The sequence below is a fragment of the Sciurus carolinensis genome, chromosome 1 (genome assembly GCF_902686445.1).
Source record: "Sciurus carolinensis chromosome 1, mSciCar1.2, whole genome shotgun sequence".
In the NCBI taxonomy this organism is placed as follows: Eukaryota; Metazoa; Chordata; class Mammalia; order Rodentia; family Sciuridae; genus Sciurus; species Sciurus carolinensis.
Window position 1 is genome coordinate 106979249 of NC_062213.1, and position 26673 is coordinate 107005921.

The 26673-nt window shown below is 39.8% G+C and overlaps 1 protein-coding gene across 5 annotated transcripts; it reads left to right on the forward strand.

The window, feature by feature from the left end:
• The first annotated feature begins 1701 nt into the window (after positions 1 to 1701).
• Ampd1 (adenosine monophosphate deaminase 1) lies at positions 1702 to 24178 on the forward strand. 5 transcript variants are annotated; one of them, XM_047530138.1, is made up of 16 exons: positions 1702 to 1806; positions 3506 to 3517; positions 7411 to 7591; positions 8886 to 9051; positions 11570 to 11735; positions 15324 to 15543; positions 16464 to 16593; positions 17971 to 18165; positions 18414 to 18545; positions 19254 to 19417; positions 20793 to 20919; positions 21103 to 21266; positions 22124 to 22244; positions 22913 to 23086; positions 23287 to 23397; positions 23988 to 24178. In XM_047530138.1, the coding sequence occupies exons 1-16, from the start codon at positions 1785 to 1787 to the stop codon at positions 24153 to 24155; spliced, it is 2253 nt and encodes a 750-aa protein (XP_047386094.1). In that variant the 5' UTR covers positions 1702 to 1784; the 3' UTR covers positions 24156 to 24178. The 5 variants fall into 5 exon arrangements, with proteins under 5 accessions (XP_047386094.1, XP_047386079.1, XP_047386091.1 ...); XM_047530123.1 differs by having other exon boundaries at positions 1731 to 1806; positions 3509 to 3517; XM_047530135.1 differs by lacking the exon at positions 3506 to 3517 and having other exon boundaries at positions 1770 to 1806.
• Positions 24179 to 26673: the final 2495 nt, after the last annotated feature.

Below are 26673 nucleotides of genomic sequence, written 5' to 3' on the forward strand. Positions count from 1 at the left end.
TACATGTTCAGTATGCACACAATTTTTTTTTGTGGGGGGGCTACTGGGGATTGAATCCAGGGATACCTAACCACTGTGCTACATCCACAGCCCTTTATTATTTTTTATTTTGAGGTAGGGTCTTGCTAAGTTGCTGAGGGCCTCGCTAAATTGCTGAGGTTGGCCCCAAACTTGCAATCCTTCTGTCTTAGCCTCCCTAGTCACTGGGATTACAGGCATGTTCCACCACACCAGGCCAGGAACAATAAAAAAAAAAAAAAAAAAAAAAAAAAATTCCGTTTGTGGTTTGTTGACTCTGTGGGTGCAGAACTCATGGATATGGAGAGTCAACTGTATTATTATTGTTATTCCATTTTTAAAACTTCAGTGGGGCAGCTGTGGATGGAGCACAGTGGTAGAACTCCTGGGTTTGATCCCCAGCACTGGGGGAAAAGAAAACCTAAGAAACTTCAGTGGGTCTCTGATGTTATGTTATAATGATTAAATTCAAAATCCTAAGCATGGTCTAATTTCTGCCTTTCTTCCCTATCTCTTCGCATGTACCTTCTCAAACTCTGTACTCAGCCCAACATCCTGAGTTAATTTCATTAAAAGGAAAGGCTTGGGTCCTGAAATGGATGGGTGTACATGTTTTGGAGGGTACAAATGGGTTAAAAACATGAAGTAGCTACGCTCATTCTAGAACTCCAAGGAACTTGTTCTCTCTCTAGTACTCTGTGGTTACATGAAAGTTGTTTCAAGAATTTCTCAAATTATTTTTGAAGGGCATAATTTTCTTAAAAGTACAGTATGCCACTCATACAGATAGAGTTATTGATGATGCTGCAGAGACTCACGTGAGGTATCTAAAATCTATACTAATAAACTGTTCTGTTTTGTTTGCCACTCGCTAAGTTGCTTAGTGTCTCGCAAAATTGCTGAGGCTGGCTTTGAACTTGAAATTCTCCTGCCTCAGCCTCCTGAGAGCAGGGATTACAGGTGTGCACCACACACCCAGTTGTTACCAAGCAGTTCTGAGAAGAGAGGTACTCCTGCCCTCAGTTACTGAAAGGTGAAACTTATCTCTGATCCTTAGAAATCATCTTGTTTTGCTTTCTTTATAGCAGCCATTATCACCTGAAATTATCCTATTGGGTATTATCCATTAGAAAATCAGTAGGAGCCTATTTCTTGTTTACCATACGCCACTGCCCAGGACAGTCCTGGTTAGTTTTCAAAAGCTGAGTCCCCACAGTTAGTAGAAATGTGCACATGCTTGAGTGTGTTAGTTTTAAGAACTTGATGAATAATATTAGAGCATATTCACCAACCACAGAAAACTATTCTCTTTGTGGGAAATCCTGAGGATCTTGACTTTTCAGAAACCTGACAGATTTCATGTGTTTCAATAGAAAATAATCATCCATAGTCACATCATCTAAGAAAACTACAGTCCAAAAAATAAAAGAATGAGTTTTATAGGGAAAAAAAATACACTTGGTGAAAATCCAATCTTCAGGAAGATGCAGAAGGTATTGAAATGCAATTCCAGGGCCCCTGCAGATATCTTCTCTAAAATCCCAAAATAAAAACTGAAGGCTTCACCTGTTTTACACTGTCAATTGCCTAAAGTTATAAATAGGTCCAAAGCTCATCTCTCTTCTTTTAGCAGAGAAGGGTCAGATTACAGGGGGCCAAGCAAAATAATAAAGAGTGTCAGGGTGTTTTATAGTGTCAGTCAGTCATCCCCACAGTCTCTTCCTTTCTGCTGTGCTATCCTAGAATCAAGGATCCCAGCAACAACCATGCCTCTGTTCAAACTTTCAGGTAGGTGTGCAAAAGTGTTTGGAGAAGTCATTTTTTTTTTTTTCATCTGCAACCCTTCCTTTAACTATCATGTCTGCTTTGATAATCCTTTATTTAGGATTCCTAATAGCTTTAATAATACATTTTAGAAAGAGGCAAGACATTTTCAAGCTTTGTTTGTTTTTAGTTTAGGGAGGAGGATAATTTTCTAAAATGGCATCTTTGATGATCCCTTAGAAAACTGTGAGATATGTGATATCTATTCTGCTAGTCTAAACAAAATCTGTACAGACCCAGTTCTGAGAAGGGTCCTATACAATGTTTCCAGCTAAAAATCATGAGCATGACAGAATTTTTAACCCAGTCTGGGTATTCTGATGGTTCAAAATCCAGGTTTGTACACAGAGTAATTTTAAAACGAATAATGTTATCAGTGTTTTCATTATAAAAGCAATGCATGTTTCATATGAAACAAAGAGAAAGTTATATTGAGAAGTGAAAGTAATAAACACTCATTTACAAAAAGTAGAAAGTAGTAATAAGGAAAATATCCCATCACCCAAAAATATATACTCTTTAACATTTTAGTGTTTTTCTTTTCAATTTATTTCCCATGCAAAATTAAAGAAACTTTTCTAAAAACACAGTAGTCTTTATATTATGTATGTAATTTTTTATAATGTTCTTGTATTTTTTATACCTTTATTTTATTTATTTATTTTTATGTGGTGCTGAGGATCAAACCCAGTGCCTTACACATGCTAGGCAAGTGCTTTACCACTGAGTAACAACCCCAACCCATGTATTTAATTTTTTTAATCCTTTGTTCGGCAGGATAATGTTTTTACTTACCATTATAACTTAACCGTTTTACTATGGTATTTCAAATTCTTCCTTAACACCACTTTACATGGCTGTATAATATTCTAATTTTCTTACCTAGTCTCTTAGATTCTTTACATTTTTTTTTGTAAGTATAAATGTGCTCTGACAATAATTGCACCTAAAGTTTTTTTTTCCATGTTAAAGGAATATTTCCACTGGATTGCTTCTCAGAAATGACTGTTTGGTAGGTGTTACTAAATTGTTTCCCAAAAGAATTGTTTTAGTTTACCTCCTACCAGCCTATGAGAATTTTTTTTATTCAAATTTTACAAGAAGCACCTTTTTGGGCTGGAGATGTGACTCAGTGGTAAAACATTAAATGCATGAGGACCTGGGTTTAATGCACAGCACCACACAAAGAAAATTATATACATAAATTTAAAGATATATTAGAAGTCAGGCATGGTGGTGCATACCTATAATCCCAGCAACTCAGGAAGCAAGACCCTTTCTCAAAATAAAAATAAAAAGAGTTGGGGAAGAGCTCAGTAGCAGAGCACAGAGCACTTGGCTAGCATGTGCCAGTCCCTTGGTTCTATCCCCAGTACCAAAAAAAAAAAAAAAAAAAAAAAAAAAAAAAACCACAAACAAACAAACAAAAAAAAACGAGGAGAGAGAGATTAGAAAAGAAAAGGAAATGAAGAGCTATATGATGAACATATTCCCAGGGTTTCCAATGACAGCAAACTTCAGATAGGCTAAAAGATTGAGCTGGAATAACTCCTATCACTTCTTTCTTCTGCCAGCCAGTGTATTCCAAAGCACTGGTTAATCGCTATGATGATTTCTGACTGTTGTTCATATAATGTATCTTGTTTTATTTTACTTCATACAGCAGAAGGAAAACGTGAGTATCTTGGACTGTATCTCCTCTTGCTTCTAGAGTATCAATTAAAGAAGTGATACTCTTTTTAAATTCAGAAACATGGTTATTTTTCAGCAGCATTTACTGAATGATACACTTGAAAGTCAACAAAGATAAATAATGACCATAGATATCCGAAAGAGTCCCAAATGGACTCCTGGCTTCTCTGGATTCCAAAAACAAAACAAAAACTCAGTATTTTTCAAAGTAAATTTCATGGAGTACTTATTCGATATTTTTAAATAAAGACACAACCAATTAAAAGAATCAAGAATAAGTAAATAAGACACAAATCAGCCAAACGGCCCTACTGAGTCAACTCCAATGCAGAAAAATTTATTGTGAATTTTTGTTATTATATAAAATTAAAACTCATTTTAGATAAAACTGTAACCTCAATCGTATGTTGCCCTCCATCTCCAGTGACTCTTGTCCTTTTGCTGAATGATGATTGGTCTGCCTCTGGATTCCTGTGTGAGATGAGATATGGCAGATGAAAGAGCTGCCACCTCATCTTCCCTACACATAAGACACTGCTGAGAAATATGCATGCTTTTCTGAATCTGCTGGGTGAAGAGCAAGCATGATATTCCTTTTCTCAAGAGTCTTGCACTTCCTGTGTTAATAATAATGATCTCCAATTTCTGGATGGTACGGTGTAGTTTTTTTTTTTTTTTTTTAAGTGTTCCTTGTTGAATCTTGACAACTGTCTGAAGTGGACATCATTGTTATTGACATTCTCCTTTTATGATGATGACCATTGAGGCTCCCAGTGATCTTTTGGTTTGCCCAAGGCCACCCAGTTGTTGAGGACACTTTTTCTTATTCCTAATCCAGTGTTCTTTCTGCTTCACCATTCGACTACTTCTTTTCTATTCTCTTATCCGTTCCCTATCCAGATGTATATGTCAAGACATTGCCACTCAGTCTGGGCGTGGTGGTGCAGGCCTATAATCCCAAAGACTAGGGAGGCTGAGGCAGGAGGATTGCAAAGTCAAGACCAGCTTCAGCAACTTAGTGAGGGCCTAAGCAACTTAATGAAATTCTGTCTCAAAATAAACACTTAAAAGGCCTGCGGTTGTGGCTCAGTGTTTAAGCACCGCTGGGTTCAATCTCCAGTACCAAAAAAAAAATAAAAAGACATTACCACTTGGATGTTTTATTATGTCTAACAACATGCTTAAAAAGAACTTGGTAATTATCCATACAAACCTGAGGTGATTATTTCTCCTTTACTTCCTGAATTCAGGTTGTCATTAAATCTTATCTACTTATCTTTTGAAATACCAGTTTCATTCTTTCCTTCTTGAAATTGCTACCACTTCTAGAAGTATTTTCGAAGGGCAGAGCTCTTGAGTCAGGGATCAAATTTCAGCTGTGGTTGAGTGAAGTCAAAACAACTGGTTGATTCAGTAGAAGGAAATATCGACCATATAATTTTGGGACATCATGTAAACTACTCCAGAATAGAATTTCTACTTTTCAACTGCCTGTAGTTCAGGGAGCCACAATCATAGTAAGAACAATAATATTTAAAGATCTGAAACTGTCAGGTGTGTGGTGCATGTCTACAATCCTGACAACTTGGGAGGCTGAGGCAGGAGGATTATGGGTTGGAGGCCAGCCTCAGCAACTTAGTGAGGGCCTAAACAACTTAATGAAATTCTGTCAAACAACTTAATGAAATTCTGTCTCAAAATTAGAAAATAAGAAGGGCTAGGAATGTAACTCAGTTTTTAAGTGCCCCTGGGTTTACTCCCTGATATTAAAAAAAAAAAAAAAAAAAAGATATGAAATGAATGGCTATGTGTAGTCCCAGATAATGAATGCTTGTTTGGGAAAAGTCAGACATCAGCAAATGGGATCTGGTCTCAAGGCACTGGTTTCCATACCATTCTTCTGAGGTCTTTAGCAACAGCTCCACAGACTCCAATGATAAGCCAGCTGCATTGTCATCCTCATCTTCATCCTCATCTTCATCCTCATCTCCATCATCATAACCAGATGGTCTGTTTCCGTCTGTTTCCGTTTGCCCTTCATGGTGCATGAAGCCTCTTCTAACTCCTGCTTGCCACTCATCCGTGAGGTGCACATGCCTGCTTTTGATGCTCAGGGAAGAATGATGCTATTTCTAGGGATCAATTGGCAGTGAGTTGGGGAGGCATTTTTAGCCATCAAATATACCTACTTAGGGCACCATTTGTTCCTTCGTGGATCATGATGCTTGCCAAAGAACTACTAAGAGCTTCCCAAGACGCATTTCAGTTTCAGGAAGTGTTTGAGTTTAACGAGGCAAACAGATGCATGAAGTTCAGCCAACCTAGTGGGCTTCTCTGTTAACGCCGCTGTAACAAGCCAGGATTTTAAAACTGGCTAACCTGACTGGTAGTGGTGGTGAAGTTATGGGTGAGTTCCTATCATTTCTAATGAATGCTTCATTCTAAACTAAGTCATATCATTTGTCATTTCCTTAATGGTCCAAAGCTAACCCCAAATACCAAATGTGTGTTTGACCGATGTAACCAAATTACATCATTCAATTTAATCAGGTGCTTAAAGCACTTCCACATTCATTAACTCACTTGGTGTCACAACAGCTTTGCAAGTGAAGTTCAGTAGGTATTAGTGTCCCCACTTGACAGACAAGGAAACTGAAACAGAGGAAGGCGGAGGAGTTGGTAAGTGCAAAGCAGAGCATTGAATTCATTACACCTACTTACGTCAGAATTGGAAATGTTGCCTTTTGGAGGCCTGCGTAGACATTGATGGCATGGAGAGAGCTTTCTTTTATCATCAGATGGGTAATGTATCTGTCTTCCACTATTGCCTCAAGTAGTTAATGGTTTGCCATTCTTATGACTCCTTACCAGTTCTTTCTGGAAATACCAAGAAGCTTTTATAAGCATTAGAAGTGATGACTAGTCAGATGTAAACCGCTGGGTATCTGGAGAACATGGCAGAACTTAACAGGATAAGTGGATACTTGATGACGACACTGAATGACGACACTGGTTCTCTTATATTCTGAAGATTTTGGAGTCATCCACTGCCAGGCTAAGAGTCACCCTCTCCCCTGATTTTAAGATTGGGACAAATAAGGCATGTAAAATAAATCGACTTCCCAAAGGTCATTCCTTATGGAAGACCACAACCACAATAAAGGGAATTTCCAACATATGGTAATGAATTTTGGTGACTCCCCTCTCCCACATAGTAGCATATCACCCAAATTGTTAGAATTTGGGGGTGGGTCGAGATTTGACATGTGAGAGAAACAAAATCTCTGTCTCAAGAAGAGTAAAGGCCAGCTGGGAATGTAGCTCACTGATGGAGCACTTGCCTAGCATGAGTGAGGTCCTGAATTTAATCTCTAGTACCAAAAAGAAGATGACATTTATTTCTTAGAACTAACTGATTTCCCAGTGATCATGGGATCATTGGTTCTTCTTAGGAAAAACCCTCCAAGGACCAACAACCATATATCCACATCTTCAAAACCATCTGTAAGATCTCTGGCCCAATGGGAAGAACTGCTGCTTACTTACTATGAAATTAAATGTAGCCCTACCAGAAACAGGTGATTTTTTTCATTAAGTGTTGATGCTATAAGAGCACAGTCCCATCTTTAGGACCCTCCAGAAATGTGCTGTGAGAATCTGTCCCATGTTTCTGAGAGCAGATTTCTAAGCTACAGAGAGAGAGAGTCACTAATGGAGGAGTGTGCCCCAAACTCTGCCGTGTTTCAGGAACCCACATTAGAGAGCAGGGGAGCCAAGCACCCAGTACAGTCCTTAACCTGTGCCTCACACCTAGCGGAGACTCTTGGATTTTTTGAGAAAAGGACTTGAACACTCATTTATAAAAACCTCTTTTAGAAATCGATGATGCGATGCGTAGTTTTGCTGAAAAAGTGTTCGCCTCTGAAGTCAAAGATGAGGGAGGCCGTCATGAGATCTCTCCCTTTGACGTGGATGAGATTTGTCCTGTCTCTTTTCACGAGATGCAAGCCCACATATTCCACTTGGAGACTCTGTCCACCTCCACAGAAGGCAGGAGGTAAGTGGTGCGAGGCGACTGCTTAGTACCTTGGCACAGGTGGGGGGGGAGCGATGATGGGGCAGGTATGGTTCAGTCTGAATGATGGCTCAATGCAGAGAAAGAAGACTGCTAGAATTAGAAATTCTTCTCCCCCCTACCCACTGTAAGGGTGAGAACCAATGACAAAGAAAGAAGAAAGCAGTGAGCTCCCAACCCCCAACCACATCTCCCTGAGTGGAAGCCTCCAGCAAGAGGACTCAAGCTATCTATGCAATTGTTCCAAACCAAAGTGGGCCAACAGCTGTCCTGAACGCACTTGGCCTATATGCAATTATCACATAAACTGAAACTCCTGAGGCTACATCTTCTAACTCTGCCCCTAGCCAACTTCAGTGTTGGGTTCCCTGACATGAGTCTTGCCTCCCTCCCGCCAGTCTGACAGTTTCTTGGTCTTAGGGATGCCACTTTCCATTCCTGCCCTCTGCCCTGCCCATCCTGTTTTCGTAAGGCATACTTATTGCCTCCCCCGAGTAGTCTTCAGAGATCCCTCTTGACAAAATCTTATTTTCTTTTATTTGAACTATGCTAGGATTCACACATTTTAGTCCTCAAACTTACACTAACCACTTAGCTGGAACTCCCTCTATTCCGCCCTCCCCTCATCCCACCAGCCCTATCCTGTTGTCTTTCTCTTGGTTTATGTCTTTAAGGAAAAAACAACAATTCACCTCCTCCACCATCACCCACAGAACCTAACATAGGGCTTGTGTCAAATTAGAAACTCAGTAAATATTTGCTGATCTGAGGAAATAATATAATATTAATCATGCATCTTACAAGTTCCAGGTACTGTGCTAGGCATTTTATATACATTAAATCTCACAGAAATTCTCTAAGGTAGCTATTATTGCACCACTTCTTTCAGAGAGGAAGATGGAAGCTCACTGAATTTCAGAAACATGAGCAAAGTGACACAGGTAGTAACTGATAGCCTGTGCTCATTGCAGTACCTAGACTTCCTCTTCTGCTAGGAGCAGACTGCCTGGGGGGAATGGTGTCATGTGAAGGCCTTCTAGCATGTTCCCTAAGGGCCACTGTTCTGAGTTATGCTCACCAAAAGGAACCCCTGTCATGTGTCTTCAGTGACATCTTCTCCCACTGTATTTGTATTCTATTTCTGACACCTAATCCAATTTCTAATTTTCACTTTTTGTCCTCAAAATGAAATGGTATAGTGAAACATTCATCTATTACAATGAAAATCCTGATGAAGACAAAGTTAAGTCCTCTTATTTTTAAATTTCAAACCCAGGAAAAAACGTTTTCAAGGACGGAAGACAGTTAATTTGTCAATTCCACTAAGTGAAACGTCTTCCACCAAACTGTCCCACATTGATGAATGCATTTCTTCATCTCCAACCTATGAGACTGTGCCTGATTTCCAGAGAGTGCAGATCACGGGTGACTATGCCTCTGGGGTGAGTTGTCCTTGCCACTCAGACAAGGCTACTGGGAAGCCACTCAGCTTGGCATTTAGTTTCTCACCTTCTCCAGCTTCCTGTTCAAGAAGGTGTTGTCTCATCTGTCCTTTGTTCTATTTCATTGTTGCATTTCAGTGCTAATATGGTATGTCTTATATTTCTGTATTACTTTTATCATCCCACGTGGTTTCTCCTCTGTCTCCTTTGCTTGCATGGGCAGTATATGTGCCCCAGAATACAGTGGACAGATTTTGGCAGCAGGACCAAAGAAAGCAGCAAGGAGAGGTGGTCCAGTCTTGATGGCTCCATAAAACAGGAAAGGGAAACTTGGGGAGGCACAGGGACTTCTAGGGGAAAGACAGACCCAAGGGAGACCTATTACAGAGGGAAGGGCTGCGGGCAGCATAAGCTAGTCAAAGAAAACAGATCAGGAGAAAGAAAGGTATTGGAAAAGAAGGAGCAATGAGACAAAAAAAGAAAGATGAGAAAGAGGTTAGAACATTCTCATGGGACTGGGTTTTTTTGACCAAGTAAATTCTCCAATTTCACCGCAAATGCTTACGCAGTAGATTACACTTGCAACAGACTCTAGTATGTCACAAGAATAGTAAGCGCATGTTCCTAACAACTTGACCTGCTTGTCCTATCCAGAACAGTTGGTCAATTAATAAATCTCTGCTGCACAGACTTGCAGTATACGTGTCATACTAGTAAAACTGTTATTTAGCCATTGGTCTGTGCTCCAAATATAGCTTTAATGACCAGTCCTGAGCCTCCTTCTCATGTAACTGACCCAGACAGGTTAAGTCCTAAGATCCTAAAAAGTGCCACAGCAATGAAATGCAAACCATTCTTGTTTATTTTTATTTATTTATTTTTGTATAATATAAGATGATCTGCAAATGACAGGATTTGAGACACAAAATAACCGAAGTAGAACATTTAATAGTGATAAGAATGTGTGAAACTCAGTTTGAGAACTCCAGGATTCAAAAGATTATAAAAATTATAAGACAAACTTGATACTCATGAAAGCAGAAATTAAAAAAAAAAAAAATGGGAGGATATAAACAAAGATGGAAGGATCAGGTACACAGGTATCAGGGAGTAACTGCTCCTCCCTTGAAAGCTAGAGGGCAGCTGAAACCTCGGCTTGGAGTCTTGTAGAACAAAGTATGTTGTTCTACTTGGCAGATGAGTATAGCTAAGCTCCTGAACAACACCCCTTGGCTGTGGGCTGTATCCAAACCAATCTTATCCTTGGAATGCAGAGAGGCAAAGGGGCAATCAGGGTTAAAGACCTAAAATCTTTAATCCCTGATAAACAATTGATTCAGTTTATTTATTTATTTTAATTGAGTCAATGTAATCAGTCCTCATTCAGCAGCCTTTCAGTGCTAGGCATTGTGTGCTAAGTGAAGACAAGGTGAATAAGAACCAGCTCTGTCTTGGAGGAGCTGATAGTTTGGTGGGCTCTTTGGTGGCAATGGAACAAGCATGCCATTAGAAGCAGACCCCCAGACCTAGCAACTGTGCCATATTCTTCAGCATGTCTTTAGAAATAATTGAACTTATTAAGATCCATATCTATATCTCAAACCATAGGGAACAAGATTTTGTTGATCCCAGAGACAAATTCTCTGGATTCCAGTTATGATCATTCAGTGATTTCCAATTATACTTCTTGGGCAGGCCTGGCCCAGCCACAGGTTAAGGGTGGGGAAGAGAAATAGAACAGCTTAGTAAATTTCCAATGCCTCTAATAAAGCTTTACTCTGGAAGCTCTCTATTTTCAGCTAGAGGTAAGATTCTCTTTCAAACTATCCACAGAAATGACTTTCACAGTATGATGTTCTATAGTTGTAGAAGACAATGCTTGAGTGATAGGGTCTGAGGGACTTAAAACACTTAATTTATCCCAAAATATTTTGCTCACTGAACAAGGGGTTCAAATTCTCACAATTAGAATTGCATTGTCTTTCCGTTGAGAGATTGTCTTCAGAAGTCAATCTGAAGGAAAAAGTATATACCATGGAAGGAAAAAGTATATACCATGTTAGAATGGGTTCTTTTTTAATCATATTTGTTGGATAATCACTATGATACAGCAAAAATCAAAAACCAAATCAGGGGGTCTGGGGTTGCAGCTCAGTGGTAGAGCGTTTGCCTAGTGTCGATAGGGCTGTGCCATCGTGGTATACTGATTTTAAGTCCTAGCATGGGCAAGGTCCAGGATTCGATTTCCAGCACAACCCAAAACAAACAAAAGCGAATATAAGACTATAAGGGAAAGACTCAGCACTGATAAATTTTGGTGGAGATGAAAGAGTTAGAAAAACTCCAAGCCCTGCCCTTGGAGTAGACCCTGAATCTAAGTCTGTTCGAAAACAGCCGGAAGGCAGGTGAGGCTCAGCATGGGCTCAAATACACAAGTGAGCTGGGAAGTGCCAGAGATAAGCTCCACCCACAATTTAGGTTTTTACAGGACTCTGATGCTCTGTCATTTTCTTGGCAGGTAACAGTTGAAGATTTTGAAGTGGTTTGTAAGGGTCTGTATCGGGCATTGTGTATAAGGGAGAAATACATGCAGAGGTCATTTCAGAGGTTCCCCAAAACCCCTTCCAAGTACTTGCGGAACATTGATGGTGAAGCTTGGGTGGCCAATGAAAGCTTCTATCCAGGTAACTTATTCTCTTATAAAATGAACAAGAAAGCGGGCACAGTGGCGCATGCCTGTAATCCCAGTAGCTTGGGAGGCTGAGATGAGCAATCTCAGCAATTTAGAGAAGCTCTAAACAAACTCAGCAAGATCCTGTTTCTAAATAAAATATAAAAAGGGGTGGGGATGTTGCTCAGTGGTTCAGCACCCCTGGGTTCAATCCTCGGTACCAAAGATATATATATATCTCGAATAAGAATATACTCTTAGATTTAACTACTAAATATTACATTTAAAGGATTAGATTGTAAGCAACCCATTCTAATATCATAGTCCCGTCTGGCTCCATTCTGCTGCTGCCTGCATGTCCAAAATCACTTGATTCAGTCTGTATGTCATCTCTCTAAACCTGTTCTCTCTTCACATTCCCCACACCCTAACTTAGGTTTATATTTCTCTTTGTTTATTGTGATAGCTTCTGAATTACTCTACTACATTTTAATCTCACCTTCTTTCAATTCATCCTCACTTTGACACCCTAGGTCACAAAATAAAAAATAAAAAGGGCTGGGGGTGTAGCTCAGTGGTAGAGCACCCCTAGATTCAAGCCCAGTACTGCAAAAAAACAAAAACAAACAAACAAACAAAAAAACAAAACAAACACAGATGTGAACACATCTTCTTCCTGACAGAAACCTCAGCTGCTCCTGTTACCTACAAAGTAAATCCGGTCTGGAGCCTGGCATTCCAGGCCTATGGCCATCTGGCCTCCTAACTGCGTTTTATTTATTTTTGGACTTGCATGCTCAACCTATTTCTAGACTTCCATCCCTACTCTACCTTTTGTACTCTTTGTTATAGTTGGAAATATTTCCTGATCTTCATGTAGCTCAAGATTTTCTTGCTCCTGGACAGCTAGGCTGTTCCCTGTCCCCAGACTGCCCTTCTTGCTTATTCACCTTGTGTCCCAGGGTGTAGCTCCAACCTAATCATTTAAGACACAGTCCAAATACTGTCATTTCTTGCCTGCCTCTGACCTCTGGATAAAAGTGAACCATGTGTTCTGACTTTATATAGTATTCTATTTGCATATCTCAGTTTTAACTTTCTAAGTTTTTTTTTTTTTTTTTTTTTTTTAACCCAGGGCCTTGTGCTTGTGAGGCTAGCACTCTACCAATTGAGCTATATCCCCAGCCCCACTTTCTAACTTTTTTTTTTTTAATATTTTTTAGTTGTCAATGGGCCTTTATTTTATTTCTATGTGGTGCTGAGAATTGAACCCAGTGCCTCACACATGCTAGGCAAGCACCCTGCCAGTGAGCCACAACCCCAGCCCCCCACTTTCTAACTTTTATGTAAGTTAAATACATATTTTTAATAGTAGGGTTTTAATAATGTTAGATTTCTATTGTGCTACTAACTATACCATACTTGATTTAACCCATTTCTACTTTTAGGCATTTATATTTCTGCTTTTCAAAAACTTATTTCCAACAAGGCTACAACGTCATCTTTGAGACACTGTCTCACGTCTTTAGGATTATACTCTAGAAATGAGATTTCTAGAGAGGCAAATATTTTAGACTTTTTGACCTTTCAAAGTGTCATATTATTAAAGATCTCAAGTTCTATGAGCTCATCACTGTAATCACATTAACATTTGTCCACTTTGGTGACTCATAATATTGGTTTACCCATCCCCTACAATATTGACACTTAGAATTACATGTCTTGCCATGTAATTTCTCTAATATGCTTAAGTATAAGAACTAAAAAATTGTTATTTAATACGGCCACATATTGTTTTCCTTCTTTTGTGTTCCTTATCTCCCAGTTTTGAATAGGAGATATGCAAATTTCAACAACTTCAACAACCTCTTCTTCTCCTCCCCCTCTTTCTCCCCCCCACCTCCTCTTTCTTCTTCCTCTTCTTCTTCTTCTTCTTCTTCTTCTTCTTCTTCTTCCTCCTCCTCCTCCTCCTCCTCCTCCTCCTCCTCCTCTTCTTCTTCTTCTTCTTCTATTTTTTTTTTTTTTTTATTAATTAGAGGTTGAACCTGGTGCTTTACCCCTGAGCTATATCCCCAGCCCTTATATTTTATTTTGAGACAAGGTCCTACTAAGCTGCCAGGGTCTTGCTAAATTGCTAAAGCTGACCTCAACCTTGCCTCAGCCTTCCAAGGCAGTGGGATTATAGGCATGGGGCCACTGCACCTGGCTAAACATGCTAGGCTTTATTGTTTTTCTCACTCAGACTACATTAGGCATTACTTGCAAAAAGAAGATTTTGTGATACCTTGTTTGGGCACAGCAGTACTCAGGAATGAATAACCATATTTGTTGAAAATAAAGGAATGAGTGCTTAAAAGTTATGCCAGTGTGGAATGTGTTCTGGGCCTTCCTTAGGCTGAGAATGTCAGCAGCAGAAAGAAGGCAACATTTACTCACTTAATCTTTTCTAAGTTCCTTTAGCAGAAATTATATGTGCTTTAAAAGTAGTAAACATAATTAAAATTATAATTCCTATAGTAAGAATTGATTTTATTTCTCTCTTTATGTTAAAACAACTTTAGGAAATTACTCTGTATGACACTATAAGGGTTGATACATATTGTACATCAAAATTCATAGGATGTGCAAAACTAAGAGTAAATCATAATGAAAACTGTGAACTTTCAGTCATTATGATGAGTCAATGTAGGCTTGTCAATTACAATAATTATACCTTTCTGATTTAGGATGCTGATAGTGGGGGAGGCTGTACATGTGGATGAGGGTTAGGGATATATGTAAATGGTACTTTCCGCTCAATTTTTCTGCTTATCTAAAGCTGTTCATAAAAAAAAATTATTAAATAAAAAATACATTCTAAGTCAAACATGGTAGCACATGTCTGTAATTGCAGGGAATCAGGAGGCTGAAGCAGGAGGATCACAAGTTAGAGGCCAACCTCAGCAACTTAGCAAGACCCTGTCTCAAAATAAAACTTAAAAAGGGCTGGGGATGTAGCTCAGTGGTAGAGTGCCCCTGGGTTCAAGGGTAACCATTCAAACTCTTTTTCAGTTATAGTTTTACCTTTGCTTTTATGCAATTATTTTATTTATTTATTTATTTATTTGAGATGGGGTCTCACTCACTGTATTGCCCAGGCTGGTCTTGAACTCGTGGGCTCAAGTAATCCTACTGCTTCAACTTCCTAAGCAGCTGGGACTACAGGCATGTTTCATTGTGCCCAGTTCTTTGCAATTATTTAACAGTTTTAGTAAAATGCTCTAAAAAGGAAGCCTATAATCACTAACTTTGGTAAAAAATTAAAATTATTTAAGTTGTAATTCAACTACTTTATATAAGCTTCTAAATAATTTGAAAATTATTCTTATACTAGATAAAACATTATTATCAGAGTTATTTTATACTATGAAGTTAGTCATCTTTGAAAACAATGTGAAAATAAACTTTCTTTACTGGATAAATTAAATACAGTTGGATAATTATAACTTATAAAGAATGGGATGCCAAACATTATGAGATTTTGCAGTTTTTCATATTTTGGTTACTTTTACATGGTCATTCATCCTATGTGCTGATATATTGCTCTGTTTCATTGAAAAAGTCTTTACCCCTCCTCCAAAGAAAGGAGAAGACCCCTTTCGAACAGATGACCTTCCAGCAAACCTGGGCTACCACCTCAAAATGAAAGACGGTGTGGTTTACATTTATCCTAATGAGGCAGCAGCCAGCAAAGACGAACCCAAGCCATATCCTTACCCAGATCTGAACGACTTCTTAGATGATATGAACTTTCTACTTGCTTTAATTGCCCGAGGACCTGTGTAAGTTTTTAGTGAGACCTGACCAACAATCAGTACTACTATTATTAATAGTAAGAATAAATTTTTATCAAATGCTCACTCTGTTTAAATAACTATATTAAACCCTTTGGGTACCTTATTTCTTTTATTTTTCACAACTACTCTATAAAACTGTAACTTTGTAATTACAGTTTTATGAGTTGAAACTTTGTAGAGTTAAGTAACTTGTCCAAAGTCATGCAGATGGCTGAAAGAGGATCCGAGCCCAAATCTGCTGACTGCAAAGTCAGGACTCTCAACATTTTGTTTTTCATGGCACTGGGGATCAAACCCAGGGGTTACATACCCTGGGGTCAATCCTAAACTACATCCCAGCCCTTTTTATTTTTTTATTTTGAGACAGGCTCTCACTAAATTGCTGAGGCTGGCATTACAAGTGTCTGCCACCATGCACTGCTAAGGCCCTTAACTTTGGACAACACTGTCACCTCTGATATGTAAGATGCCTTTCCAGGACCTCCCTTGTGATTATGTCCAATTTTGATGAAAAATTGGAGCTCAAAACTTTTTTTTTCTTGACAGTACTGGAAATTGAACCCAGGATCTTGCACATGCTTGGTAAATACCCACTGAGCTACATCCCCAGCCCTTTTTAAAACTTAATTTTGAGTCAGGGTCTCCTGAAGTTGTCCAGGCTGGCTTTGAACTTGTGATCCTCCTGCCTCACCTTTCCAAGTAACTGGGATTATAGGCATGCACCACCACACCCCACTTGGAGTTCAGTGCTTTTAAGTGAGTTTAACTGTAAAGGAACCTAAAACATTTGTTCTAAAAACTGTTTTCTATGAGTGATAAAGACTGATGGTTTTGAAATTGTGATTGTTTTCTTTTCCTTTAATGCTTGGACTGTTTTAGAATTATGTAATTTTTATTTTTCACAGTAAGACCTATTCTCACCGTCGCCTGAAGTTCCTCTCTTCCAAGTTCCAAGTTCATCAGATGCTCAATGAGATGGACGAGCTTAAGGAGTTGAAAAACAACCCCCACCGAGACTTTTATAACTGCAGGAAGGTAAAGGTTTTAAATGCTCAGAGGTAATTCCTAGCAAAAACTTTAATCCAATAATTTCTTGAGAAGGGCAAGAAGAATACTATTTTCTGATTAATCAAAAATTTCTGCAGGTTTTTTGGATTTTAGTGAAAGCAGATAGACTCTATCTAGACTATTCTTGCCCCAGAGATACCAAATTCTTAACATAAAAAATTATAATTGTGTGTGAGTGTGTGTATGTGTGGTGCTGGGGGTCAAACTCAGGACTTTGTACACTCTAGAGAAGTATTCTACTCAACATGGGCAGGGCCCTCAGTTCAATCCACAGCACCACACATACAAAATGTTTATAATTATCATCAAAAACAAAAATAAGAAAAACAGAACCTCAAGAATCATGATTCTAGGGTTTGGAAGATCTTCCTTCTAGTTATTTTTCTCCTGCTTCCTGAGTTAAAACTTTGGGGTAAGTAATTATAAATAATAGTTTCTGAGTTTCAGTGTCCTCATTTGTAAAACTGGGAAATATATCTGCTCAAGATGGCTTCTGTGAAGATTGTGAATACCTAATGAGCAAATGACTGTGGAAATCAATCAATTAGAAACGCTTCCAATTTGTGTTCTGACTATTTAAATGATTGGCAGAAAGTAGGAATAGGAAATAGCTGAGCAAAGATTTAGGCCCAAATCGTAGCTCAGCTCTCTAATTTTAAGCAAATAATCTGTCTAAACATCATTTTATAAACTGGGTGAAGTGGCCCACACCTATGATCCCAGCAATTTGTGAACTGAGGCAGGAGGATTGCCAAATTCTAAGCCAGCCTCAGCAACTTAGTGAGACCCTGTCTCAAAACAGAAAAAAAAAAAAAAAAAAAAAAAAAACAGAGTTGGGGATGTGGTAAAGCACTCTGGGTTCAGTTCCCAATACCAAACAAACAAAACAAACACCAAACATTTCATCTTATAAAATCATACTTATAAAAAATAGCTACCTCATAAATGTCATCACTGTGCCATACCTCATTATTTCAAACTTATCTTCTTTGGGAATGAAAGCTACAGTAGCTACATTACTTCTAACTGTATTTCTGGGGTGGAGAATGGTCCCCAAGAAATCTGTGTGGGTCAAATGTAGGAAGTATATTGGATGTACACGTGCATAGGAGAAGCATGCATTATGATTGCATCTAGTCAGATCTTATATCTTCTTGCTCAGGCACATGAAGGGTGTAAATGGCTTCTTTATTGTTGGGTCACCTCCACCAGCTGTCAATTCACACCCTCAATATTTACTCACTCTTCTGCCACAGTGGAATTTGCAGGCACCATTGCTTCTAACAAAGTAATAGTATAACTAAGGCTGATTGCTGGTTTTTCTTTCTCTGAATATGCACACAGGTGGACACCCACATCCATGCAGCTGCCTGCATGAACCAGAAACATCTGCTGCGCTTTATTAAGAAATCTTACCACATTGATGCTGACAGAGTGGTTTATAGCACCAAAGAGAAGAATCTGACACTAAAGGAACTTTTTACTAAATTAAAAATGCATCCATACGACCTGACTGTCGATTCTCTGGATGTTCATGCTGTAGGTGAACATCCACATATCCCACATATCTCAAAACCCCACATATGTTTCTCCTATGCCTTTGCTTCTCACTGTTCTCTTAATTATGCCAATTTTGAGGTTCACTCACTCTCATTTGTCTCAGATTTCATTCTCAGAGCCCAACCCCTTCCCCTACTAACAGTTCCCTGTTCCACTTGACCATTCCCTAGCACTCTGTGTCCAGGTAGCTGATAATCATACAGTTCCACTCCTGTTTCTTGATTCAGGGGCGCCAGACATTCCAGCGTTTTGATAAATTCAATGACAAATACAATCCTGTGGGAGCAAGTGAGTTGCGGGACCTCTACCTGAAGACAGACAATTACATTAATGGGGAATATTTTGCCACTATCATCAAGGTGAGGAAGAACCAACTGGATCTTTTGAGGTGGGGGAAGGGTGTTGCGGATGAACCAACTGAATCTATGGGACCTGGCATGGTTCTTGAGAAGGGAGAGAGGGAAGAAGGGACAGAAGGAAAGGAAGGCATGGTGCCATCTCTGGAGCCAAGCCCTACTCAAATGAATGCAAGTATTTCTTCTGAACTGCTCACTCTAATAATTTTCATAGACCTCTATTCCTAGGCTAGAGAAGTTAAGGGTGTGGTTTGGGGATTAAGGACCTGGCCTTTCCAGGCTTTGGCTGTGAATTCAGGAAGAACTGGGTGGGAATCTACACTTATCTTCATGATGCCTGTGTATTAGGGAGCACGTAGTGTTGGGAGGAGTGTATTTTGTGGGGAGAGGAAAGACAAAAAGCTGCATTTCTTTTGCAGGCGCCTCAGATATGTCATCATCTTCCGTCTGACTTTTTTCCTCTCAGGTCTCCTTCAGGTTCTATGAATCTTTTATCCTCAGTGAATAATCCTCCTCAATTCTGAGAGCCCTTAGATCTTAACCAAAATATTTTCCAAAATATTTTTCCTTCTAGGTTTATTTATTTATTTATTTTTTACATTTCCTCCGTTCTTCTTAGGAACAATCTCCACTCCCTAGATCCCCCAGGCTTAGACCCCTGAGGGGCTGGTGGGAATCTTGTGGCTTTGAACTCCTCTCTTGGCTTTGCAGGAGGTAGGTGCAGACCTGGTGGAGGCCAAGTACCAGCATGCTGAGCCTCGCCTGTCCATCTATGGCCGCAGTCCTGATGAATGGAGCAAACTTTCCTCCTGGTTCGTCAGCAACCGCATCTACTGCCCCAACATGACATGGATGATCCAGGTCCCCAGGATCTAGTATGTACCCGCCCATGGGAACCCCTAAAACCTGTTCCCACTTCATCTGCCTCAGCTTCTCTGCTTAAACAAGAAGCATGCAGCCCATCTAGACAGAAATCAGCTTTGTTGAAGCAGCCCCTCAGTACAGGGCCCTGCATGCTCAATTTTGTCCACTCTGGATACAGTATTATTAATCACAAACAGGAATTAAGAAGAACATTTCAAGTTCAATATTCCTTTTTTATCACTAAGCTAAAATAAGAACCATGTCCATCTTAGTATATACTTTCTTTCTCCTGGTCTTCTTTGTGTCCAGTTCATTCTTTCCCACATTCATCTGTACTGGGATGTAACTGTCTTGTATCAGAATTTACCACATTCTGCTGATTGTCTCACCCACATGTGTACATGCTCAAGTTCTCCATGATCAAAGAGCATTTGCCATTGGTACTGTGGAACAAGTCGGCTCCCTTTCATACCACACACTATCACTCACTGCCTTCAGGGATAGTTTCTCTTTCAGTAGGTTCAGTATCATTGATGATTTATCTAACTTATGTGTTTATATGTTTTCTGGCAACCTGCCTAGGTGCTCTGTGTGCCCTGTGGCAATGCAAGAGTTTCATTCTGTCTCTTAGGCCAAAAAAAGTAACTTTTTGACTGGTGTAGTACTTTCCATCTAATGCCATTAAGGCAGAGAGGCAGTAGAGTGTGGTGATTAGGACTCTGGATCCAGACTGGCTGTGCTTGAATGCTGGTCCTACCACTTGCTAGCTGTGTGACCTTGGGCAAGTTACAAGATTTCTTTATGCCTTTGTTTCATCGTCTCTCAGAAGAAGTACATTTTCATGAGGATTACATTAGTTGATATTTCTAGCTACTTCTTAGAACAGTAGCTGGCATATATAAAGTGCTATAGATTGTTGTTACTACAGATCAAAGATATTCTTGATAACCATTTCATGCTCACCAACTTGTACACTATACACATATATAAATAACTGAAACATTGCTCATTCTTTATCAGGATGTAACTGTGCAGGGTTAGTTTTCTTAACACAGAGGGTTTGTAAAGAGATGAAACATAGTCTAGAAATACCTCCTCTGCCTAGCCCAAACTGAACCCCTCCTTCTGGGTAAAAAATAAAAATATATGGGAGTGGATGTAGGATGAACATTCCAATTCTTTTTTCTGTACATGGCATTTGATTCTCTGGTTCCCTCATACCGGGCTATCAGGTTTTCGTTTGTTTGTGATGCTGGGGATTGAACCCAGGGCCTTGTGCATGTGAGGTAAGCATTCTACCAACAGAGTTATAGCCCCAGTCCCTGGGGCTATCAGTTCTAAAAAAATCTTCCTTTGCTTCCAATTTCTTTTTATTCTTGCCTCCAGTGATGTGTTCCGATCCAAGAATTTCCTTCCACACTTCGGAAAGATGCTGGAGAATATTTTCATGCCGGTGTTTGAGGCCACCATCAATCCCCAGGCTCACCCAAACCTCAGTGTCTTCCTCAAGCACGTAAGCATGATCTTTCAGGCCTTCATACAGCTGCTCATGAACCAGTCCCCCTGCCTGGCCATAAATAATTCTTGCTACTTATCTCTTTATGTTTGGTCCTTGCCTTTGGAACTGAAAGTTTATTGGAGGACAGGGACCCTGCAGTTGGACTGAACCTGTTGCACGGCTTACTTTTCCTGACAGATCACTGGTTTTGACAGTGTGGATGATGAGTCCAAACATAGTGGTCACATGTTTTCCTCCAAGAGTCCCAAACCCCAGGAGTGGACAATGGAAAAGAACCCATCCTACACTTATTATTCTTATTACATGTACGCAAACATCATGGTGCTCAACAGTCTGAGAAAGTAAGTACCAGAGAACCTTGTCTTGGGGTTGGGGGCTTTGGCTCAGTGGTAGAGTGCTTGCCTGGCTTGCAGTGAAGCCCTCCCTGGGTTTGATCCCCAACACTCACAAAAGAAAAAGAGAGAGAGAAAGTGGGGTGGGGAGAGACAAATAAAACTGGGCTGAAGGAAGAGTCTATTTGACACAGCTCTTTCCTCATCATCAGCTCTCAAAGGTCCTCCATGGATTCCTGGAATGCTTCCCATTGACCCAAATCAGTTTCTTTTCCTTAACTGGTTATTCCATTTTTTTAAAATTTATTTAGGGACAAAAATAAACATTTTTGGTGACTTCAGTAACTTTCACAGTTCCTTTTCATTAGAAGTTTAGGAATTTATACTTAACATTGTACAATTTATTATAAAACTCCTTATATTTTTACTCTTCCTATTATCTCTGGATAAGGAACAGAGGAGGATTATAATGGACTGTGTATGGTGTTGGGGATTGAACCCAGGACTTTACATGTGCTAAGCATGTGCTCTATCACTGAGTTATAGTCCCAGTCCCTAATGCAGTTCTTTGGAACCACTTCTCCTAAAGTGTAAGTACATGAAATGCTGAGATGGTGGTGCTGGTATATCTTCTGTTGAGACTGAAGATGTTTCAGTTCCACTATTAGTTACTCCTTTACCTCTGTATCCTTGGCTACCTCTTTTTAAAAAGTTTGTATTTAGGAAAAATTAAGATGATGATTTGGGATTGCCAGTTTTGCTGAATCCTTTGGATGGCTGCTCCCATCCAGAGTGTTTCTACTGAATTTTCTTGTGAATCACTCTGTCTGGAACCTGCAACTCCTCTAGCAGTTTTATTTCCATAGGGAACGAGGCATGAATACATTTGTGTTCCGACCTCACTGTGGGGAAGCTGGAGCTATCACCCACCTCCTGACAGCATTCATGATAGCAGATAATATCTCTCATGGCCTGAATTTAAAAAAGGTGAGTTGGAGACTCTTCTTACTATTAATTTTTTTCATGGAAATGGAGGTGTCTTTTTTCTCCCTACTGTACTGTCATAAGTCATTACCAATACTGGAATCAAATTCAAAAGAGCATAAAAGATTTTTGAGATTATTGAGTGTGGTTCATTCTATACATAGAAGAAAAGGGACTCACAAGATTATCTACCTAGCTGCCATCAGAGACGAGTTAATGCAGATCTTCTGACTTCTGGCTTAGAACTCTGACAAGGAATAATTCAGGGGTGGTTTGGCTTACCCTGAGCTACTTTTTGCCAGATTTCTTGTCATAGCATGCTTTAAAATGTCTCTTGTAAGAGTCAGAACTTTCTTTCGTGTGGCTGGGGAAAAGTAGGTCCCAGGGCGAAGTCTTTTGAGCTTTAGTTGCTTAAGACCATCTTACTTAAGCAAGTAAAGCTCAAGTAAACAATTTGATTTGACTCAATGCTTCTGAAAATGTACAATCCAAAATATATTTATTTTGAATAGTATTTACATTGAAAAACTAGAATCTTTACTAGGAGTTTAAAAAGCAGGTGAAAATTTTGTGGAAAACTAAAGATCCATGTAGAAAAAGGGGATTTTAAAGATTCTAGTTTCTATCCCTTTTTCACTTACCTTAAATTTGTTTTTTATCTTTTTTTTCAGAGTCCTGTGTTACAGTACTTATTTTTCTTAGCCCAGATTCCCATTGCCATGTCACCACTAAGTAACAACAGCCTATTTCTCGAGTATGCAAAAAATCCTTTTTTAGATTTCCTCCAGAAAGGGCTAATGATCTCACTATCTACGGATGACCCGATGCAATTCCACTTCACCAAGGTACACGCGTGGAATGTTGAGCAACACAGGAACATTTTCCTGTATGGTTATTTTCCACCCAGAATTTGAAAGTTAAATCAAGGTCCTTTGTTACTCTCTTTGTGGAAGATACATATTATTTCTTTTATTAATCTCTCTCTCTCTCTCTCTCTCTCTCTCTCTCTCTCTCTCTCTCTCTCCTTCATTTAAATAAACTACAGGAGCCCCTGATGGAAGAATATGCCATTGCTGCCCAAGTCTTCAAGCTGAGCACCTGTGATATGTGTGAAGTAGCAAGGAACAGTGTTCTGCAGTGCGGACTTTCTCATGAGGTATAACTGTCTTTGACTTGCTGCCCTTCTGAGTAAAGTGTAACTTGATTGTTGAAAAATTAGAGAAACACATGTAGCAAAATTTTTCCAAGCCAGGAGCGGTGGTGTGTGCCTGTAATCCCAGTGACTTGGGAGGATGAGGCAGGAGAGGCCAGTCTCAGCAACTTAGCAAGACCCTAAGCAAATTAACAAGACATTGTTTCAAAATAAAAAATAAATAAATAAAATAAAAAGGGCTGGGGATGTGGTTCAGTGTAAAGAACCCCTGGGTTAAATCCCTTGTATCGGCCCCCCCCCCCCAATTTTTTTCCCCCACAAACCATATACATTTGTTAGGAACGGGAATGGGAACTAGAAAAGATGATTCTATCTCTCTGGCCATATTGGGTAAGTGAAACAAAATACACTTGACTTCTTAGTAGATCATGCACACTGAAGCACTAGGTGAGTGCTTTTAATGGTTTACTTTTTTTTTTCTTTTGCCTGTGGTCAACATAAGGAAGGAATTTTTGTGGAAGATGCTATTATTGTTTATACCCGAGGCGATGGGGAAGGGAAGAGACAACATTCTGCTTTCTTTTCTTTTATAGGAGAAAGCAAAGTTTCTGGGCAATAATTACCTTGAAGATGGCCCTATCGGAAATGATATCCGGAAGACAAATGTAGCCCAAATCCGCATGGCCTATCGTTACGAAACCTGGTGTTATGAGCTCAATTTAATTGCTGAGGGTCTTAAATCAACAGAAGAAAATAAATAAACCAAATATTAATATGAGTGAGATTTTTGTTGTAGAGTTTGAATAATAATAGTACCAGTTATTGAGTCCCTACTGTACACCAAAGACTATCAGATGTTCCACTGGTTTTATTTCATTTAATCTTCTTCACAACTTCAAAAAGCAGATATTATCTCCATTTGGGGAAGGTTAGTAAACTGAGGTTATAAGGTTAATAACCTGCACAAGGATGTACCTAGTTAGGTGTAGCAGTGGGGACCTAGATCTGTCTTACTCTACAGTTTCCATGACTTTCAGGCAAAACAGTTATTAAAGCTAGACCAAAACAAAACAACAACAACAACAAAACCAAATGACTTGTTATTGGGAGAATACAGACTGTTTTTATAGACTTAAGATTGGTTAAGGCTTTTAGGACCCTTAAAGAGTCTTTTGATAGCATTCAAGTAAATAGTGGCTTTCTTAGACAAAGCCAGAGTAGGTATGCCCTAATATTGAAACTTAGCACTTACGAGTTATTATACTCAGGGATAATTTATCTTACAAGAGGATCCTTACTTACCAAGGTAAGGGATACATTTAACCTTTCAGAAACATGCATGTTACTCAAGGTCAGGTGGAATTCTGGATAGCCAGATACATAACACATGTGTTCTACACATACAACCTTGTTGCCATCTAGTGGCTGGGCTGATATTTCATTCAACTTATTCAATAAGCAATTATTGGTCCAACATCTGAATTAGCAGGTTCTATTTTGGACACCAAAGTTATAAATAATAAGGTTTCATTTCTGTCCTCAAATGGTTCACAGCACTGAGTTATGGAGTGTGAGGCTGCAACTATGATAAAGAGTTGTGTGAAACATTTCAGAAAGTAATGATGTTTCAAGTGGAACAAAATTAAAAGTAAATTCCTGCATTACTTCCACATTCTGTACAGGTAGCCAAAAGCATAGGTGTGATCCTGACAGCGTGTTTGTACTGGCCCTGGTTTAAGACTCTTCTTCCTGGTTTCTGAAGTTGAAGGTCTGTTTACTAAATATTTGTAAGTTCCTTAAAGAACCTGATTTCATTTTAAGTGCCCTCCTAGTCATCAAAATAACACAAACTGCTAAATTTAACACTTAATTCTCAGACTTACAAGAATACCTTCAACTTATCCATCAGAGGGCAGTAGAACACATGCATGTGAATTAATTTATTACATCCATACGACCCACATTTGGCTTCATATCTGGTACTTGAAATTCAATCTGCTTCATTTTGCCTGATCTTCCCAAATGCAAAGTTCAAAAAATAAGTTTCAAAACGACACTATTTTAAGTTCAAAATTTCATCTTGGACGACTATCTAGGAAACTTTCTAAATATATTAGATAAGGTTGGGGAAGTTCATAAAGATCAGTGTTCAAAATTTATTACAAACAATATTCACATTTCTTTCCTCATTGGGACAAGACTTTTAAAAAAAACTACTGTCACTTTCCTCTCCCCTTCTAAAATGTTATTCCTGTTTTATTGTCCACAGCTCATAGCTTCACAACTCAAGGAAAGTTTGGGGTATGCTGCCTTTATTGTTTTGCTAAATTGGCTTGACAGTCGTCTGTGATGTGTAACCAAACACCTCTCTTTCTGGCAGTCTTCTATTTTGGTACCTCTATGTGAACAAATGTGGGAAGAGTTTGGTCACTAGACTCAAGAAGCTCTGGTTGGGTGGGGTGGGGTGGGGAGGACTGGGTGGAATGGGGCGGGGCGAGGTGGGGTGGGGCGGTGAGCGAGTGCCTGGGAAACGCTCCACTCATCCTTGTCTGGCAGCGTAAGTGAAACTGGGCTACGCTTGCAGCAGGCACAGTGCCATGCACATACCTGAACAAGAGAATGTTGCAGGCAAGGCTTCTGCATGTGTTTCTCAACAGGGCGTGGCCGCTGATCTCAGGCTCTGGGACGGAGTATCGAAAGCACCTCTGATCTGAGATTCAAGTCTCAGGTGCTCCGAGCGCCATTTGCGTCTCTCTACGTTTCAAGTTGGCACTGTATTGCAATTGCCTGATAAATATTTGCTTTTTGAGTTCGGCCAGAAAAAAACGGTGCTACTGTTTCACTGGAGTCTGCAAACCTGCTAAGCATTGTGGCACAATTCTAGTTTCCTTGAGTGAGCAGCCACTCTTAAACCAGGCTTTATCTCGCTGGTAGTTGAGTCAAGCATCACGTAGAGTTCAGGTCCGTCGCTTGGGGCCTGGCCGACAGCCGGCACGGCGTGGGCGAGGGAACTTTAGCTGGAGGCCTCGGCCGGACGGCCGTGGCGCCGATCGCCTGCCTGCTGGAGCCCTAGCGTCGCGGCGACCAAGGTGCTGGGCAAGGTTTTGGCTAGTGTGCGGACTCTAGGCTGGGCGCTTCCCCTCAGGGGGTCCCGGGCGGTGCCGTGGGCGGGCCGAGCGCGAGGGGTGGAAACGGAAGCCAATAGGAAGAGGGCTTTGGCGGGAGGGGCGGGGCTCCGGGCCAGACCCGGCCAAGGCGAGCCTGCGGGGGCGGGACAGA